We start from the raw sequence: 18,784 nt of genomic DNA on the forward strand, positions 1-18,784 counted from the left end.
CCCGGTTCATAGGTCAATGCTCAACCACCAAACCATGTTGGCCAGGCTCAGCCTTTTTTTTTTTTCTTTTCCTATTCTCCCTGAAACTTCTTTGGGGTGACTTAGGTTGCTTATCAGCCCACCAGCCCCAAAGCGTGCTCCCTTAGGGAGCCTCAGAGTGAAGTTTGGAGTGGTGCTCTTCTCCTTCCTTTTAATTTCTGCTGAGAATTGGAAAACCTTCAGGGCCCATTATATCATATACCACTTTAGGGTAGCACCTAAATTAGGGGTGTCGAACTCAATCAGAGAAGGGGCCAAAATCTAAAATCCAGCCTAAATTGCGGGCCGAATGGTTTACTGAACAGTCATAAACTGTCATTGTGATGGAAACGCAGCGGAGTGCAGTGATGACAGCGCGGTGCGGGCCACATTGCAAGGCCTGGCGGGACGGATTTGGCCCACGGGCTTTGTGTTTGACACATGTGACCTAAATCAACCCTAAAGTATTATCCCATCCCTTACTACCTGGCAGAGTCAAGTAAGAGAGATCCTCATGTAAGATTGCATCAACTTTTCCAGCATTCTCTGAATTAAGTTTATTTGGTCATGAGTTATCCCTGATGCCTAGGGTTTTCACCCACCCATTCTATAATGCCAGAGTGCTGCAAAGAAGCTGTGACCTCAGTAGACATATTCGTTTTCATTCAGCACCTTGGGAAAGTCTCCTCTTTGTGGCTATGTGAATCCAATTTTCAGGAGCACCTAATTCAAGCACAGGGCAGGCACATTTGCTCTCTTCCCAAAGGTTGGACTAGCCAATTCATTCAGGGAAAGGGAATCTGGTGGTAATCCCCTAATGTTTCCCATTCAGTGTCCCTTAACACATGGGTGTAGCCCAAGCATTTCGAGCCTCAAGGGACTCCTGTGACCATTGCTGGGAGTCAAATTCTCTGTTAGCATATTGAAGCCCCTCAGGCTGTACCTCAACCACCACCCTTCAAGCCCCTGGATGCTACACTACACAATGACAGATTTCAAATCTAAAAGGTTAGGTTTCATCTACTGTTTTAGTGCATTTGGGACCAAGGGCTCTTTTCTCTTCTACCATAGGCTCACATGGCTGGCTGACTTATAAGCGAGTGTGTCAAGGAATCAAACTTTCTCAATCTGCCTTACATGGAGAACTTTCCAGGGCCTTTGTGGCACATGGCATGGTCATACATATACACATGTTCACCAGTGATTTCAGCTCAGGTAGGTTTCCCACCACCAGCCCTAGGAGGGATGTGGTCCATCCCTTGGTATGGCTTATTTGAACCCTTTTGCTATTTTCAAAAGGTCAGATGGAATAAGTGGTTTGCCTATTGGGTACCATCTGTAAAGCAGTGGATAAAGGCAAACAGCATACTACCATGCAAAAGGAAAAGGGGAAAATACTAGCAAGGTGAATCAGAAAGAAGAGGCATATGGACACCCATTCACTCATGCAGACATGCAAAAGCTGGGGCACTGCTGGCTGCACCTTGTGGCTGTACTAAAAACCCGAGTCTACCCTTCCACAGGGCAGCCCTGACAACAGCCTTGCATGCAGATGATCAAATCAGGACTTAAATACCATCTGTCAGGGCAGCTGTGTGGGAACACAGACTGCTAACAGCTGTGACCTTGTGGGAAGCTAGATTTGGACTGAGGGGCAGAGGATTTGGGCCTAGTACCTCCTGCTAGCTGGTAACCAGGCAACTGGACAGAGGATTCAAGCTGTGCGGCAATCCTGTCTGTCTCCACACAAGTGTAAATCTGTTTCTAATCCTTCAAAGGCTAGCTAATGTGGCACCATAGACCCTCCTTGACAGTATATCTAGTTTACCTCTCTGTAATCCCTATCTCAAATTCTTTGTCTGAGTCACACTGAAATCTTGGAAGCTTCCTGAATAGTACACTTTTCCATACCTAGATCAATGCCTGCAGCACATTTTCTTCTGGCTAACTCTTCCAGCCAGTCCTCCTTCATATGTAAGATTTCACTTTACCTGAGAAGCCCTTTCCTGACAACAAAACCCATGACTGAATGTATTTCTCCAAAAAGCTCCCACCACACCCTGAGCATCCTCACACTTACTATACCGTATACCAGAACTGCCCATTGACTCATAAAGCTCACTCAACGCTGAGCTTTCACTGTGGTATCTTTACACAATGGAATACTAGCAGCCATTAAAAAGGAACTCTTACATTTTGAAATAGCATGGATGGACCTGGAGAATATTATGCTAAGTGAACTAAGCCAGTCAGAGAAAGACAAACACTATTTGATTTCACTTATATGTGGAATCTAATGAACAAAATAAACTGATGGAACGAAATAGAAACAGAGGCATGGACTGACAGCTGTCAGAGGGGATGGTGGTGGGGAAACTAGTTGAAAGAAGGTGAAGGAATTGGCCAGAAAACATGTAGACACAAAGACACAGACAACAATGTGGTGATAGCCAGGGGGAAGTAGGAGTGGAGGCTAGGTGGAGGTGGGCAAAGATAGATGAATGGGGATTGAAAGGAGGCTTTACATGGTGTGATGGGTACATGATAGTGTGCAGATAATATTTTGAGTTGTACACTTGAAACCTGTATGGTTTTGTGAACCAATGTCAACCCAATAAATTCTATTAAAAAAAACCAAACCAACAGGGACAGGTTTGGCTCAGTGGATAGAGCGTCAGCCTGCGGACTGAAAGGTCCTGGGTTCGATTCCGGTCAAGGGCATGCACCTTGGTTTCGGGCACATCCCCAGTGGGGGGTGTGCAAGAGGCAGCTGATGGATGATTCTCTGTCATCAATGTTTCTAACTCTGTCCCTCTTCCTTCCTCTCTGTGGAAAATCGATAAAATATATATTTTTTAAAATAAAAAAACAAACTGAGCTTTCAAAAGGCATGAAACAGAATCTTTGTATCCCTCCCTAAAAAGCTTGTTAAGTGCCTGCTATTTAGTAAATGTTTGGTAAATATTTAATGAGAACCTGATGAAATCAGGTGGGTGGTTTAACACTTTCTGTAGCTTTTTCCATATAAAATATGAACACTTTATTAATGTGTACACACTTTGGAGTTCAGATATCTTAGCAACTATTTATTTAATTCAGAAGATCAAAACCTAGAGGTGAAATGACTCATCCAATTATCACAAAGCTATTCCATGCCCTGCTCAAGTGTGGACTCTATCTCTGGATTCATCCTTTTTATAAAATAACTCTGTATGTCCTTTTCTATCATGTAGTATCTATGCTGCACGTGACCCTTCAATGATATATACTCCTTGACCACTAGTACTGTTCTTTGATGCAATTATCTTACAAGTATTGATCGCCAGAGAAATCTGATAAAGATGTCTTAGTATTTAACAAAAAAAAAAAAAAACTTTTCACTTGAAATAACACTAGCATTCTTTTTTTCCTCTTAACAAGCCATTCAAGTTCTGTATGATACTGAATAATAATAATAGACCCTAATTCCCAGGATTCTATGAAACCATCTTTTGTCGATACTTTAATCTTCTTTTCAATTTTCAAACTACTCCTGTGATTAAGTTGTATGGGTATACCAAAACTGGTGGCAAGAATTGTAAGCTATCAATTTTGAAGGTCAGTTTTTAAGCATTTAGCAGTTATACTTGCAAAGACTTTTTAAAATACCTCTCCCACTAACAATAAAACTCCTTAGCATAAAAAGTAATTCCCCCATTTCTTAAAGTTCTGCAAAATATAAGGAAACTTTATAAATAGTCCCAAATAAAATTTGTAAACAGCTCTAAACAAAAAAGATGCTCAAGATTTAAATGTTGGTACCTGTTAAACCTTCTAAGCGATCAAGCTGAGCATCTGGTAATGGCTATTTCTGAATAACTGGTTATCAGAGGGATCAGAGGGTTATGAGGGAAAGATGCTGTTTATGGTCATGAAACAAACTGGCTCAATAGGGATCAAATCAGCATATTGACTCTAAAAGAGCAGTAGACTCCAAGCTACCAGGACCTTCAAGATTAGGGGTGTCGAACTCAATCAGAGAAGGGGCCAAAATCTAAAATCCAGCCTAAATCGCAGGCCGAATGGTTTACTGAACAGTCATAAACTGTCATTGTGATGGAAACGCAGCGGAGTGCAGTGATGACAGCGCGGTGCGGGCCACATTGCAAGGCCTGGCGGGACGGATTTGGCCCGCGGGCCTTGTGTTTGACACATGTGTTCAAGATCATGATCAGATGAGAGAAATGCCTGAGTGAGCCCAGTTGAGTCTCAAGGCCATTACTGCCAGCAGACTGTTTATGTGTAGCACTGAAAAATACTGTGAAACTAAGAAAACTCAACCAAGTTACTTGAAGACTGTTTCTACCTACAACCTCTAATAGACTGTGATCAGCTCTTTTAGCTCTGGAGCCCAGAACTAAGCAGAACAAGTATCAAAGAACTAAAGTACCACAATGAAAAACTAGACAAGTAGAAAACAAAGGCATATTTTTCTGAAAAAATAAAACAAAAAAATCAATGTAGAGGAGATTGCCCTGCATCGTTGGATCATTCTGGACTAACACCACGTAGAACTTTGACACTGTTGCCTCTCCATTTCTACCCTTCTTTTCCAGGCTGTGCCAGAGTTCCTTGAAGTGACCACAATAGTCAATTCAGGCACATTCTACCTCAGTCTTGTCATTTATTTTCTGAGATATTGACATCAAAGTTATTTTCACTTTTAGCTACATAGACCACATTTAATATTTTCCAAATGGCAGGGTATGTTTATGGTTACAGACAAAAGTATGTGTTTAATATGGTGTAGTGGCATTCTATATAATTAATGTGTTGAAATCTTCTAACTGGAAATATGACGAATTATATTTTCAAATATCAACATTTTTACCTTTTAAGGACACATAAAAGATTTGCAAGGAATATATGCTATGCATGGTAAATAACTTCCCCCCCCCACATATCATTAATTTTTTTTAAATATATTTAGAAATTTAAGACCAGGAGCAAGCATTTGTCAGACTAATTTTTTGCTTTTTCATAAGTGCAACTTTTTAATAAAAATTTACATCTAGATAAACAATCTTCAGATTTTTTGAAACTTTAATAAGATTTTAAAAACATCATAACTTTTAACTGAAAAACATACACATTTAGCACACAAATATTGTAATATGAATCAACTCCAACTCTATTTGAAAACATGTGAATCAAATTACAGTTTTAGAAGTTAATAATTCACATTTAAGCAAGTTAGCGCCCTGCTGAATTCAGCCTTTGTAAAAAAAGAGACTTAGTGCATATTGTAATGGCACAATGTGCTTCTGTACCATTTTGTTGATTTTTTTCACCTTATTAAACATCATCAAGTTATTGAAAGTTGGTAGATAACGGCTAACTTTCTAGGACGTGAATTTCCAATGGTAACAGTTACATTTTATAACAACACTTTCTATAGATTTCTTTTTCTATCTTAAAACTTTAAAAGCAATCATTTGTAAGGATTGCATCAACATCAATTTCGCAGAGGAAGATCAAACTTTATTGAAACTGCTTGCATACAAAATATATTGCACTATAACCAAACAAATGTCAACATAAAATCCAATCTGTTGTCGCTAATATGTACAGAGAATATTGCCCAAGAGCAGTTACATTACAAGGTCATTCTACCTTGGTTAATTATCTACAGTATTTTAAACCAAACAGCTTACAGATGATGTGTGCAAGGTACCAATTTCTGTTTTCAAATACTATACATTCCAAGAATAAATAACTAGAAATCAACATTAATTTTGGCAATACTTTTAATAGACTTTTTAATATTCTTGAAATCATGTGCAGTTTGTTGCCATTTTATGTTTATTTGTATGCAAGGAAAAGTAACTGTAAAATGAAAATTCAAAGAAACAAACACAAAATACATCAGAGGCAGAACTTCTGTTTGTACGGCTCTACAGATTCAGTGGTACCACGGCTTGGGAGTTACTTTTTAAGAAAAATATAACATCTTAGAGTGAAGGTCCTTCACATAATTTGCCTCACTAAATTTCACCCATCAAAAAAAAAAAATTTTTGCCTCACTAAATTTCACCCATCAAAAAAAAAAAGACTTACAAACAAAAACAAAACCCAACCCAACACATCAAAAAAAGAAAAAGAAACAAAACAAAAAAAGTTATTTGTTAACCAATCTTAGTCTGCTTTCCAATTCTGCTTACCTATCCATTAGACCTAATATTTCAAAGTTTACAAAACATTTAACCTGCTTCCAATATTTCTTAGACAAAGTACCTGTACTTTACAGGTTTATTAATGCACACATAGAAATGACCCTCCTAGGTCCCCAAATTAAGCCTGAAATTAAAATATGAAAAACTTCACAAAACAAGGGGAGGATAAAATAAAATAAAAATGCGCTAAGTTAAAACTGGTCATCAGGCCAAAGAGCAGGCATATTTTACTAACTTTCAATCAAAAAGATTTGCTCCTAGCTGAAAACATTTTAGCCTCTCTCAAATGAAAAGACAGTTATTTCTTCTCCCGTCTATTCAGAAAAAAATTACACAACCCTCTCAATAACACTATTTGTCAAACTTCAGTGCAACAAAACAAAAACAATCCTATTCTTTATACTGCCTAACCTGATGTTTATGCAAGGAACAAAAGTGGAAAGCATGCATTCTTCTATAAAGTACTAATGTTTGACAGGGTTTGCAACATCTTTAATATTTAGTGTTCCAACTTATCTTCCCTGAACTCTGCATCCAAATATAATATTCCTACCTGCCAAGATATAGAAAAGGCACAGATCATACAACTTTTTTTTTTCTTTTTTGCTAATGGAATGACAAATGTCACATCACACACATTTCAGGGTCCACTAAAATACTGGAATAGTGGGCCAACACATAAACTGACACAGGACATGAAATGACGTATAATTTCATTGACTTCTAAACGAGACTGAAAACATAAGTGTAATATGATTACCATAAGTGCTATTTATTCAGAAAAACTGAAATGTACCAGTGTTATCACCTATGTAGGAAAATGATCCAAATTAACAAAGAATATCACTTCTCAGTACTTTAAAAAATAAACCAAACTAAAATCCTGTCCTGAAGTGCTAAGTATACTTAAAAGCAGTGCTTAGAAATTTGAAGATCAAGATATCATTTTTGTGCAAATCTGAGAATTGTTGCTTATAGCCAATACCAGAAAAATAAAATTCTTAAACAGAATTTGTGTTCATTTCATGCCCTGTGCCTCCTTGCCTACCTTTTGTCTTTGGCCTAACAAAGTTTTCTAATATGGAATAAGAATTACGGAAATGGTAATGGAAATACAACTTCAGAATTACGCAGCTTAGGGTACTCCGTTCACAAGTGGTTGCTGACCATCCACGTTGTCTGGCTTTTCCTTCTTCTGGTTACGATCTTTACCCGTGCGCAGCCGATTACCTTCACTGGAGGTATTCTGTAATGTTTTAGTGTGGACACTCCTTTCATTATTGCAGTCAACTCTGATCTAAAACAAGTTATATTTGTTATGTACACACAACAAATCCTATTGTAATCTGTAATTGGCCTGACGAGAAATTTAAGCCTGAAGTGTGAACTCGAACATGTCAAAAAGGGAAATGAGGGATGAGAATAGAAGTAGTGAAAGGAATTAGGCCAGGTAGGATCTTTATTTTATGATTTTAAGACACTCTTCTTCTTTAACTGGAACCCACTGGTTGCATTCAAAGTTAGATAAAAACTCACAATCCTACTGTGTCTTCTTCTAAGCAGAATAAAACAGTGAGAAACAAATAATTAAAATGAATGACTATTACAAAATATACATGGTTATAATATTAAGAGTTCAAAAGAATGGGTTATTCTTCTAAGATTATGAAAGGCAGGAGAAAAGAGGCAAATTAATATCTTCCAAACCTGACTTTACCAGAATAATAACTTTCTTATTAACTAGCCTTCAGTTTACACCTTTATATCCATCATGGATGTGATTAAGTTTGTCTATACTGAGCGTTTCCATTGTCTATGGTAGAAGAATATGAGCATTGGTTTCTAGCAGCTTCTATTTCAGTAAGGAAAGTCAGATGATAATATAACTTGAACTCTGAAGAAAAATTGTACAGGGAAATTTGAAGACACCAATTAGGAGAGGGACTGGAATCCCAGGAAGAATGTAAAGATGAATGCAATTACAAATAAAATACTGATTTATACAATATTTTAAGTGCCACTTAAAACACTGCTAACAGAATTCTAGACACTGTACAAAGGGAAAGTAATATTGACAAATGACAAATATTAATCTGCTTCAAGTACAAATACTACATATATCCCAAAATGGTTCACTGTAATTTCAAAGTGAGTTAAAATGTTGGGTATAGTTGTGGGTATAGTTGTATGTTTTAAATGTTTTATTGTCAAGGGTTTGGTGCTTTATTTTATTTTATTTTTGCATGCACAGAGGGACCTGGAGAGTATTATGCTAAGTGAAATAAGCCAGTCAGTGTCTGATTTACATCTATTATACTTACATAGAAAATACAGCCTTTCTTTCGATATGCCATTTTAGTTACCAATATGCATCCTTTTAACTGATGTGATAAAAAAAGCCTAGTTCATCAAATATTTCCGTTTAAGAAAGGAATTACAAAATTGGTACATTAAATGCCTTACATCTTGGTAAAATACATTATTTCATCCATCTCTTTACCTAGATCTAAGGTCTTTTCTATGCTGGTCTTAAAGAACCCATCAGTAGTTAACAAGTACTTATAACTACTATGAATTTTAAAGAACATTTTGTTATAAAGGTCTGCTTTTAAAAAGTTCTTTCTCACTTAACTGGGGTGTTGGTCCCAAACCAATCCATAGTCGAGAAGGAACCATAACTAGTTGGGTTAAGAATTAAGAGTCAAAGAAGTAGAAGAGAACATGTGCTTTGGAATTAGACACCAGGGTTCAAATATCACTGTACCATATGCTAACTATGTAACTTTGGGCAAAGGACTAAATCTTTCTCAACTTCCATTTACTAACCTTTAAAACAGAAGAACAAAATGACTTACCTTAGGTGGCTGCTGCAAAATTAAATTAGATAAAACACACACAAAACACTTAGCAAAGGCGTCTGGACATTGTCCGAGGTAATTTTAAAATCATTTTAACAATAGACACAGCACAGGTGACAACCAATTGATATGGAAGTTTCAGAATAGAAGCTAACTGTAAATAAGCAGCTGACTAATTCAGCAGGTTCTAGCCCTGCCTTTTACAATTACTACATTTGATAAACATGCCTTATTTTCCTTACTTTCCATTTAAGTATTCCTGCTTCTATTCCTGCTTCTCAGAGGCAGAGGGACCCACAAGGTTTACTCAGGTCTCACTCTCAGTACATCCTGGGGTGCTCTCTTCTTGGGGAAATCAGAGGGACCACCAATGTGGTATTGAAGTCATGTGACAAAGTTTTCACAAATACGTTAATTATTCTCTAGAGAAATCTTTGTATGTTTGCATGAAAATCAAAGATTATCACAGTTGTAACTGTAAAAGGAAATTATTTCAGATATCAAATCTATAATCTTTGAATATGCTTAAAAAGAAACTCATAAAATTCAAACTACTGTAAGGCAAATAATTTAGATGAAAAAGGCATATGGGTTTACCTGGAGGGATCCATCTGCAGTTCTCCCTTTAGCCTCTCTTGGATTACGAGGACGGTTATCTGTTCGGGAGTGATCATCGTTTCCTATAGGGACGTTTTAAAAAGGTTCAACAATTACTGATTACAACTACGCAACTGTCACAGGTCAATCTGAGCTAATTTCAGATGTTATGTTTAAACTCTGAAGAAGCTGAACTAGTTGTCATTGTTAATTTATATATTCTACATGAACCATAAGAAAGGCTAATATTCTGTTAATTACTGTATAATTGATCTTTATTTCTTACTAGAGGCCCGGTGCACAAAATTAGTGCACTGGGTGGGTGGGTGGGGATCAGGATCCCTCAGCCTAGCCTGTACCCTCTCACAGCCCAAGAGCCCTTAGGGGACGTCCGACTGCTGGCTTAGGCAGTTAGACATCCTTAGCGGTGCCGTGGAGGTGGGAGAGGCTCCTGCCACCACCACTGCGCTCACCAGCCATGAGCCTAGCTTCTGGCTAAGGGGCACTCCCCCCATGGGAGTGCACCGACCACCAGGGGGCAGCTCCTGTGTTGAGCATCTGCCCCCCCCTGTGGTCGGTGCACATCATAGTGACCAGCCATTTGCCCCCACTGTGGTCGGTGCACATCATAGTGACCAGTCAATTTGCATATTAGCCTTTCATTATATAGGATGGGGATGAGGGAGGGCTAGAAGAGGTCAATACGGGGGGGGGGGAGGGAGAGAAGAGAAGGGGTTATATGTGATACTTTCAATAAAGATTTAAAAAAATAAAATAAAATCTCTACCTTTGAAGCCGCCTCCACGCCCTCTTCCTCCCTGTCCTCTTCCTCCACCGCCACGTCGTCGTCCCTCTCCTCTGCGCAGAAAGTTCTCCCTCTCTTCCTCTGTTGGAGCTAATGACCAATCACTGAGTTCGTCTCTGTGGTCAGATTCTGTTTCAGAAGCATTTGATGCTTCAGAATTAGTTCCTATCGAGAGTTAAAAGTTATATACCATTGTCCGACTTAAAAAAAAAGTTAGGTTATCAGAAGCTTCCAGAGACCTTTTTGGGGTAATCTAATACTCTTCCTCCCAATTTATAAGACTACCAAAGGGTATTATCAGCTTTTATTTTGTAAAACAAATTATCTTAAATTCAAAATGAAGGGTTTTATAATTTTTGAGGTAATCTTGGAAAACATTTTTGGTTCTCATTTTTTAAAAAAGGTATTTTATTAGCCATCTAACTTCAAATCTAAGTATGCCACATCATTAAACAGCTATACTCCTTTAACCATCTACGCTCTCTGGAGGAAAAGTTGTTTACAATGGTTAAAAGCAATACTCTGAGAAACAAAACGTCTATATAGTTGCTTCTAATAAGGTTTGGTTAAGGAACAGAGGGGAATGCAAAACGCATTTTGGTCATCTCTGAGAGAGTGGCAAAGGTGGCGACCATGGCAACTATCTCAGGGAAGGATCCCTTGTGGGAACAGGGATTGGACCAGATGAATGGGGATATGCTTGCCTGATACCTGGTCCATAACTTTTCCTCCCATTCCCACTAGAATAATTTACTATTAATAAAAGTTCTATTATAATACACTCATTATGCCTGAGGGGGTGAGTTAATGACATAAGGGATGGGAGTGGAAGAAGAACTCCAAAGTGAAGTGAGACTTCAACATAAAAAAGAACAGACTTTTGAAAGAGGGTTACGGGTTAGGTTCAAAGTTGGCCATAGGAGTGGGTATGTCTCTCCCCAACTCCAGAATGTCAACTCTACTACCTCTCTCTCTTCCTTTGTTGGAGCTAATGACCAATTATAGCTTCACCATTATAGCTTCATTCCTGTGGATCTTGAAGGCTTTCCATCTTAAAGAGTTCCTTTTTGAAATGCAAATATTTGTGAGATGGATTATACCTTATACCACCATCAGCAAATTACATAGTAGTTACACAGTTGAGCAAGAAAGACAGTAGGCACTGGCAGGTGGGGACAGCATTCAGGAAAAGTACTGGGAGAGAAGAAAGAAGCACTGACAGAAGAGCTGGGAAGGCAAAGAGAAACTTCGCCGACTTCTTGAATGTGCCTAGGGCTGACTTTGGCCATGCCATACAAAATCACCTTATGAGCCACAGGATGTAGACCCCTGATTTACAGTCCATCCAGCAAGTATGACCAGCACATGCCTGACAAAAAATGAGCCACAGTACACAAATGTAAAAAGTTTTGGCTATACAGTAATAAAATTAGGAAAGGCCTTAAGAAAATCATCAACATACAAGGGTTTAAGCAGATTTATCCCCAGTCAGAGCATGGACAGAACTCACACCTGCCCTGTGAACGCTATGTGTCATTATGGTTTTAACTCTATGTCTCAACACAATTTGACCCATTGTGAATTGGAAAACATGTAGTGAGAAATAGTTATAATGGGGTTCTAATGAATATTAGAGGTTAGCAGCTATTAAGTGTAGGAACAGATAAAGTTACTGAGTAAAATGCTTAGTTTGTACCTGAAGTATATCCAGGACCGCGTCTGCCGTGCCCCCTATTTCTGTAAGGTCTACTACCTCGACCCATTCCTTGACCATCATCAGTCACATAGCCTTTTTCCTTATCTGTACGATTTGGTGGTGGTCTAGAACTAGCTCCAATCTGTCGCAACTGCTCATCAATTTGTAATCTCTCCAAACGCAACTGGTCTACTTCCTATTTAAAATATACAAGATAACAGTAAAAATAATTTGACATTTTACTTAATAATACCTTTCTCCTTTTTATCAGATAAAAAAGTATACTGGAAATATTTCAATTTCAGTTCTTAATTTATAGTAAACACTGTTATACAGAATTATCAAGAAACTGAATGATCTCCTTAAAAACAAAATTAAATAACAGATTACTGATGCCCAGAATTAGAGATATAGTAACAAAAATACTCAGCATTATAATAGAATTTAAAGTTGCTTGATTTGGCACTATTACTCAATAGAATCTGCTAAGGCATAGATATGCTAATTTTGGGACTTCTTGATGACAGGATACTGAATAAAACAACTCTAAAATGTGAATACAGAAAATAGACATTTAAAGGTTTAACCAGCTAACCCTAAAAATTACACATTGTAAATCTGAATCGAAATAGAGTTGCCAGTTAATATCTTAATTTACAAAGCATTGAGTTTGGGCCACCTTGTTTGCAAAGAACATATACTACAGTAGGTCTTTGGATGTGATTTTACAATTAAGAAACACTTATTTTCAATGAACTGAAAATTATCATATTCCTTATACAGGGCAGAAAACTATTTAATAGCTGACCAAAAAAGTTAGGTCTTACATCATGCCTTGTAAACCCCTTAAACACTACAACTCTGCTAGACCAAGTACGATGAACAATATAAATTTAGTTGATCAAAATATACACCTAGGGTCCACAGACAGATCCTTACATACAGTGCTTCCAATATGTTGGGTTCTGTCAATTCCATACACAGTCTCAATTATAACCTTCATCCTTCCAATCTACCAATTTATGGGCTACAGGGAGCTAGAGGCATAAATATAGTAGTACTAAGTGTTTCTGTCAAGCAGAGGTCACCAGGGAAACTGTCTACATGAACAGTCACTGGAGAAGCCCCTGAAAAGCTAAGCTCCTAAATTCTGATTGTGGCAGTTTCTGGAAAAGAAAGGGCAGGTAAGGATTTGGGTGAGTTTGATCTGAGCTCTGAACTAGAATCTGTTTTACAAAGGACTTAAACAAAGAAGAGACTGCGGCTGAGTGAGTGGCTTACTCCAAAAATATAGCTATAGCTCATGGAATGAGTACATCTTGCAAAACAGAATGGTAGTCCATGTTATCTCACTGGGGCAAAGCAGTCACCTTTTGGTGAAAGATGACAAGCCCAATCAAGTGAAGATCTGGTGATGGAAAGAATGGCAACGGGACAGCTGCTGATAACCAAAAAAGATATTCAATTCTGAAGAATAAATCAAAAGATCTAAGAAAGATTAGTCAAAAAGAACAAGGGATCAATACAATGCAACACTAACTCTCCAGGTCTTCATAATTAATGTAAGCTAAGAATATGAAGAAAAACACATACAACAGATTACACATAAACATGTTTTAAAATAAAATAAATAAGCAAATCAATGGGAAATCCTACCCATGCAAGCCTTGCTGGATAAAACTTTCCCATTTTCAATTATTAACTAACCACCATAAAAATGAATGAAATGCCTAACTACTGAACTTTTTTTCTTCCTTATTTGCATATAAGTAGAAATTGTTTAATTTTATTTCTCTAAGAAATTGGCAAAAATTCTTAAGATAGCATTATAAATAAAACAGAAAGTTGGATTACTTTTAAAATATTACTTAGTACCAGTTACATTATATTTTGATACACATGAATAGAAGGAATTATAAAGTGACATGGATAAGGCTTCATTTCATTGATTTATAGAACTTTTTTGGCCAAAAGACATTTTAAAAAGTATCTAGTCTAGGGAAGTGACTTGCCTAAAGTCACACAGCTAGTTCATGACAAAGGATAATCTAGAAGCATATCGCTGGACTGCCAATCTAGTGCCCTTTCCATTTATACCTTGTAGCCCCCTTGTTTCTGCTTTCCAGTTTGCAATCTAGAGGGGACATAAATGCTACAAAAATTGTTTCTATTTTGTATAACAGAGTATAGAGAAAAATATGGAGGGCACACATTTAAAAAGATTTCTTGAAACCCTGGGATTTCCTTAATAAATGACATAAAAGAGACAACAAAAGCAAGTGGAAAACTCACAAAGGCTAGAAAGGATCAACCTAATGAAAAAGCTGTGTACAGGATTAACCTAAATTGAGTGCAAGGGTTTAAAAGAGAAATAATGAGAAATGGGGGAAATTTATTGAGAACTGGGATACTGGTCCTTACATTTGTGATGATGATGAAAATTGACTTGTGTTTTCAAAAGGAATATAATAAGCTAAACAAAGTGAGTATTTTGTCTATTACTTTTTACAGGTCATTCATTGTAATGTTCAGAATGAATCTTAACTACTGAAAGGTTTACTATGGAGTTTTTAGTGCAAAAAGAATTTGAAATTAAAGATATTGCTGTTCTCACCTTTAAATAGTTCAGGTGATAATCCAAAAGAACAGTGGCATTAGCGATGCTGTCCTTTGTTCCCACAAAAACAAATGGTACCATACCCTGGAAAAGAAATGAGGACAATGATCCCATAATATTAATAATGTATTAATCTGAAAAACGCAAATAATGACTCAATTCCTAATACAGGTTCTGACAGACAGTAAGTACACAAATGTCTGTTGTAAATATAAATCAATAATACATGAAAATAAAATTGGCATACTTTACACATCTGTGAATGAGGACAGATCAATATAGCAACCCCTTATGCATCAGGTTACTATGTTTTAAACACTACAATTAAATGTTGGCAAAGTCGCAAATGATGTAATTCAAAATTATACAGGCTTTAACATGAGATGCATAAACAAAATACTCTAATTCATCTAAATGTTTTTTCAAATTCAACTTCTTTTAAAAATAATTAAAAATAACACTATATTACAAAATTAAATCAATTAGCTAACCAAGTCAACAGAGTACAAAAAAAAAAAAAAAAAAAAAAAAAAAAAAAAAACACAAACAGAATTAGGATACATTACAATGCACTGAGTAATTATTCCTCAAGGGGAGGGAAAACCTGGCATTTCCATGAGCATAAAATTTAACACTATAATACATTTCAATAATGTGCTCTGAAAATTACAAAAGGCTGAATCATAAGTTTCATCTTCTCTCTATGGTACTACTTTAATATAAGGATAGATTTTTGAAATTCGTATACTAAAATTTATATTTCCAGCCCATCAGTACAAATGAGGGGGAAAAACAAAACAAAAAACACTATTTCTTGTCACAGTTATAGAAAAGCCTAGGCCAGTTGTGCAAACTAACAGCTGTCAATGATGATATTCAAAGTTGAGAACAGCCGAAGCCGGTTTGGCTCAGTGGTAAGAGCGTTGGTCTGCGGACTGAAGGGTCCCAGGTTCGATTCTGGTCAAGGGCATGTACATTGGTTGCGGGCACATCCCCAGTAGGGGGTGTGTAGGAGGCAGCTGGTCGATGTTTCTCTCTCATCGACGTTTCTAGCTCTCTATCTCTCTCCCTTCCTCTCTGTAAAAAAATCAATAAAATATATTTAAAAACAAAACAAAACAAAAAAACAAAGTTGAGAACAGTTCAATATTTTGCTAAAGAAATTCACAAGTAACTAAAAAAGCACACAATGGCTCTGATGTGGACATAATATTATAATTTTCTAGGCGAAGTTTCTAGGTGTTAGAAGCCAAGAAGCTGTCTCTTTAGCAAGTATCACTCTTTTAAAAAGAGAATTGGATAGGTGTGGCTACTCCTGGGCTGCTTTTGCTTGCGTGCATTCAGTACACAGCATCTTAAACCGATGTGAGGCTGGAACACGTTTTTTTCTTTTTCCTTCCACATGAACATGGCTGCTACTGGGGAACAAAACTGAACAATTAGGAAATACAGCTTGCAGACTGACCTTTATCTGGTAGAAAATGAATGCTTCCTAGTAGCAATGACCATCTGAATAATCAGGTGCAACTGAAAACCCATGGGCTTCATAATGGAATTTTTTTTGGATCAAATAATATATGAACTATGGAAATTATCAAGCCCATGGATCAGATCTTTTTCTCAAAAACATGTTGAGTTTTTTCCCCAACAGACTGTTAGAAAGCAGTAAACCATATTATTTTCTAAAATGTCATATTGTAAAATGCTATATCCTTCCTTTTGGATCATATGCCACCAAAATAAGCTTTGAAACCCTGTCACTGATTTAGTTTGATCAACTTTGGGACAAATAATTTTAAAACATTTTCCTTTTCAACATATCCAAACTGTTAGCGTAGCGAGTGCCACTCCAATTTAAGCATATCGCTAGTGGACCAGAATAGTAAATTAAAATGAAAAAAATGGGAGTAAAATGGTAGCTTTCTATACTTGACACCAAGAAAAGTAATTCCCTGTTCTAGGGTGAGAACTGAGCTGCCCAGCAGAGAGGAATATCTAATGCACTTGCGGTTATATTTCTCTTTATAAAATGGCTTTTTTGCTTTGAATCTCTTGTGAATCACGACATTTTCCCCATAAACAGTTCTCATGAGCTATGTAGAAGTCCCTGCACTCAAGGAACTCACAATGTGGCTGAGGAGGTAGACAAGTAAATGTCTACGTACTGAGTGCTACGACAGGGGCAGCACATTCACTGGAGCATGGAAGAGAGAAAGGCTCTTCAGCCAGTCATGGGGAGGGAACCTGTGGCAAGTACACACAGAAAGCTGCATAAGGAATAAGGACAAAGCACAGTGGCAGGAAGAAGAGTGCTCTAGGCGGAGAAAACATATGCATCTGACTGTTCGGTATGACTGTTCAGAGACCTCTAAATACTTCAGTATGGCTTTAAGTCTCTCTAGAATGCAAGGGGGAGGAGTTGTAACAAATGATATTGGACAGGTTACCATGAAAAAAAGGCCTTATAAGCAACAGGAAGAAATCTGAGCTTTCTCCCCAGGGCAATAAATTCACGTACCCACAAACACTCCTCCACCAGCCTCCAACCCTGAAGGTCATTTGTAGTCTCTCTTAACAAGGGGGATAAACATTAAAAATATAAAATTAAAATGTATTTTTCAAGGAATGTTTTCCTACCTGCCAAGCCTTGAGTTCAGGTTTCTGGGATTCCCCTGCTACAATTGATGAAATCACTAACACCTAAAGCAGTATAAGGAATGCAAGTGATGTCATTAACTATAACAAATGATACACAGAAGCCTGAACGCAGGACTTTCACTGTAGGACTTTTAAACTAATTTCTAAACAGTTAGGTTAGTTCAAATATTGAAAATCAGTTTCTAAAATATGGTTTTAAGTAGTAACTACTGAATGTAACAGACGATACATTTTGAGCTAATACAACCTGCAAAATTTCAAGAGATACAACATGGGAAAATTACAGTCCACTCTCAAAAGCAAAATATGACCATTAAATGCAACCCTGCATTTTATGTTTACAACATAAGATTTGTCACTGTGAATAAGCTGAAAAGTAGGTATCACTTTGGTTTATAATATCTCATAACCTAAAAATCAGATTTGAAAAAAATACATGAGTAGCTTATAAGCCTAACCAGAGAAATACCTGAAACAGGCATTTGTAACATCTGAGTGGAAGAAATTACTTTCAGTGTAATTCAACTTGATAAATATTTCTTACCCTCTGTACTTTTGTACTGTTAGGTTGAGAAAAATGAGCGCTGTTTTCCTTTATATCTATATGTTTTTTTTCTTCCAAGGAAGTAGGTCCAACCCTTGAGTTACTAGTGGAAGGCAGGGAATTTGGTGGCATTATTTCCTTGGTAAAACACAAAAGAGAAAAAATAACTAATTTTAAGTCTTTATTTAGTTCCATTATTATATCAATGATATTTTAAGAAGACAAATTATTTACTGTATAATAAAGTTTTGGTAAACAAAACAAAATGTAAAAATCATGCAATAAAAAACCCCCAAAGATTTAATTTCAGCCAAAAGAACCTTTCACAAAAGACTAGATAATATATGAAAATTATGACAATTTAATTTTATTTTAAACACAGTACCATTGCACAGAAGAGCATGCCCTCATGTCCCCAACCCCCCACACAAATATTTATACATGCACACAAATAATGAAGGCAAAACAGAAAAGCCAGAAAACCTAAGAAGTGTCCCAATTTTGTTTCAGTTAGTAAAATTAAATATTTGAAAAGTGCTTTGTACTTTTTTTTTTTTTTTTTTTTTACAATTACAACCACCCATTTTAAAGATTGAGAAATAAGAGCTAAAGGGATTAAAGTGACTAATCCAAAGTCACAGCATTAGAGAATTAACAGAAGCCATGTCTACAACTATACTACTAACTGGCATATCTGATAATCAAAATTTTGTACATCTACATTTATGTGCATATCACAGAAGCCTCTAAATTAACTTCAAATAATAAAACTTTTATTT

General features: G+C 36.8%; 1 protein-coding gene across 30 annotated transcripts in view; it reads right to left on the reverse strand.

The window, feature by feature from the left end:
* Positions 1–5,023: 5,023 nt before the first annotated feature.
* FMR1 (FMRP translational regulator 1) overlaps positions 5,024–18,784 on the reverse strand; it is a 40,387-nt gene continuing 26,626 nt past the window's right edge. For 3 of the 30 annotated variants that reach the window (XM_036443314.2, XM_036443307.2, XM_045583463.1), the window contains 7 exons: positions 18,006–18,143; positions 17,441–17,503; positions 14,801–14,887; positions 12,187–12,382; positions 10,473–10,655; positions 9,686–9,768; positions 5,024–7,527 (listed from right to left, as the gene is read on the reverse strand). In XM_036443314.2, the coding sequence (XP_036299207.1) occupies positions 7,366–7,527; positions 9,686–9,768; positions 10,473–10,655; positions 12,187–12,382; positions 14,801–14,887; positions 17,441–17,503; positions 18,006–18,143 (912 nt within the window). In that variant the 3' untranslated portion in view covers positions 5,024–7,365. The other 27 variants (XM_045583457.1, XM_036443317.2, XM_036443313.2 and 24 more) reach the window with 27 other exon arrangements.

This window comes from Pipistrellus kuhlii, unplaced genomic scaffold, assembly GCF_014108245.1.
Source record: "Pipistrellus kuhlii isolate mPipKuh1 unplaced genomic scaffold, mPipKuh1.p scaffold_m20_p_19, whole genome shotgun sequence".
NCBI classification, from domain to species: domain Eukaryota; kingdom Metazoa; phylum Chordata; class Mammalia; order Chiroptera; family Vespertilionidae; genus Pipistrellus; species Pipistrellus kuhlii.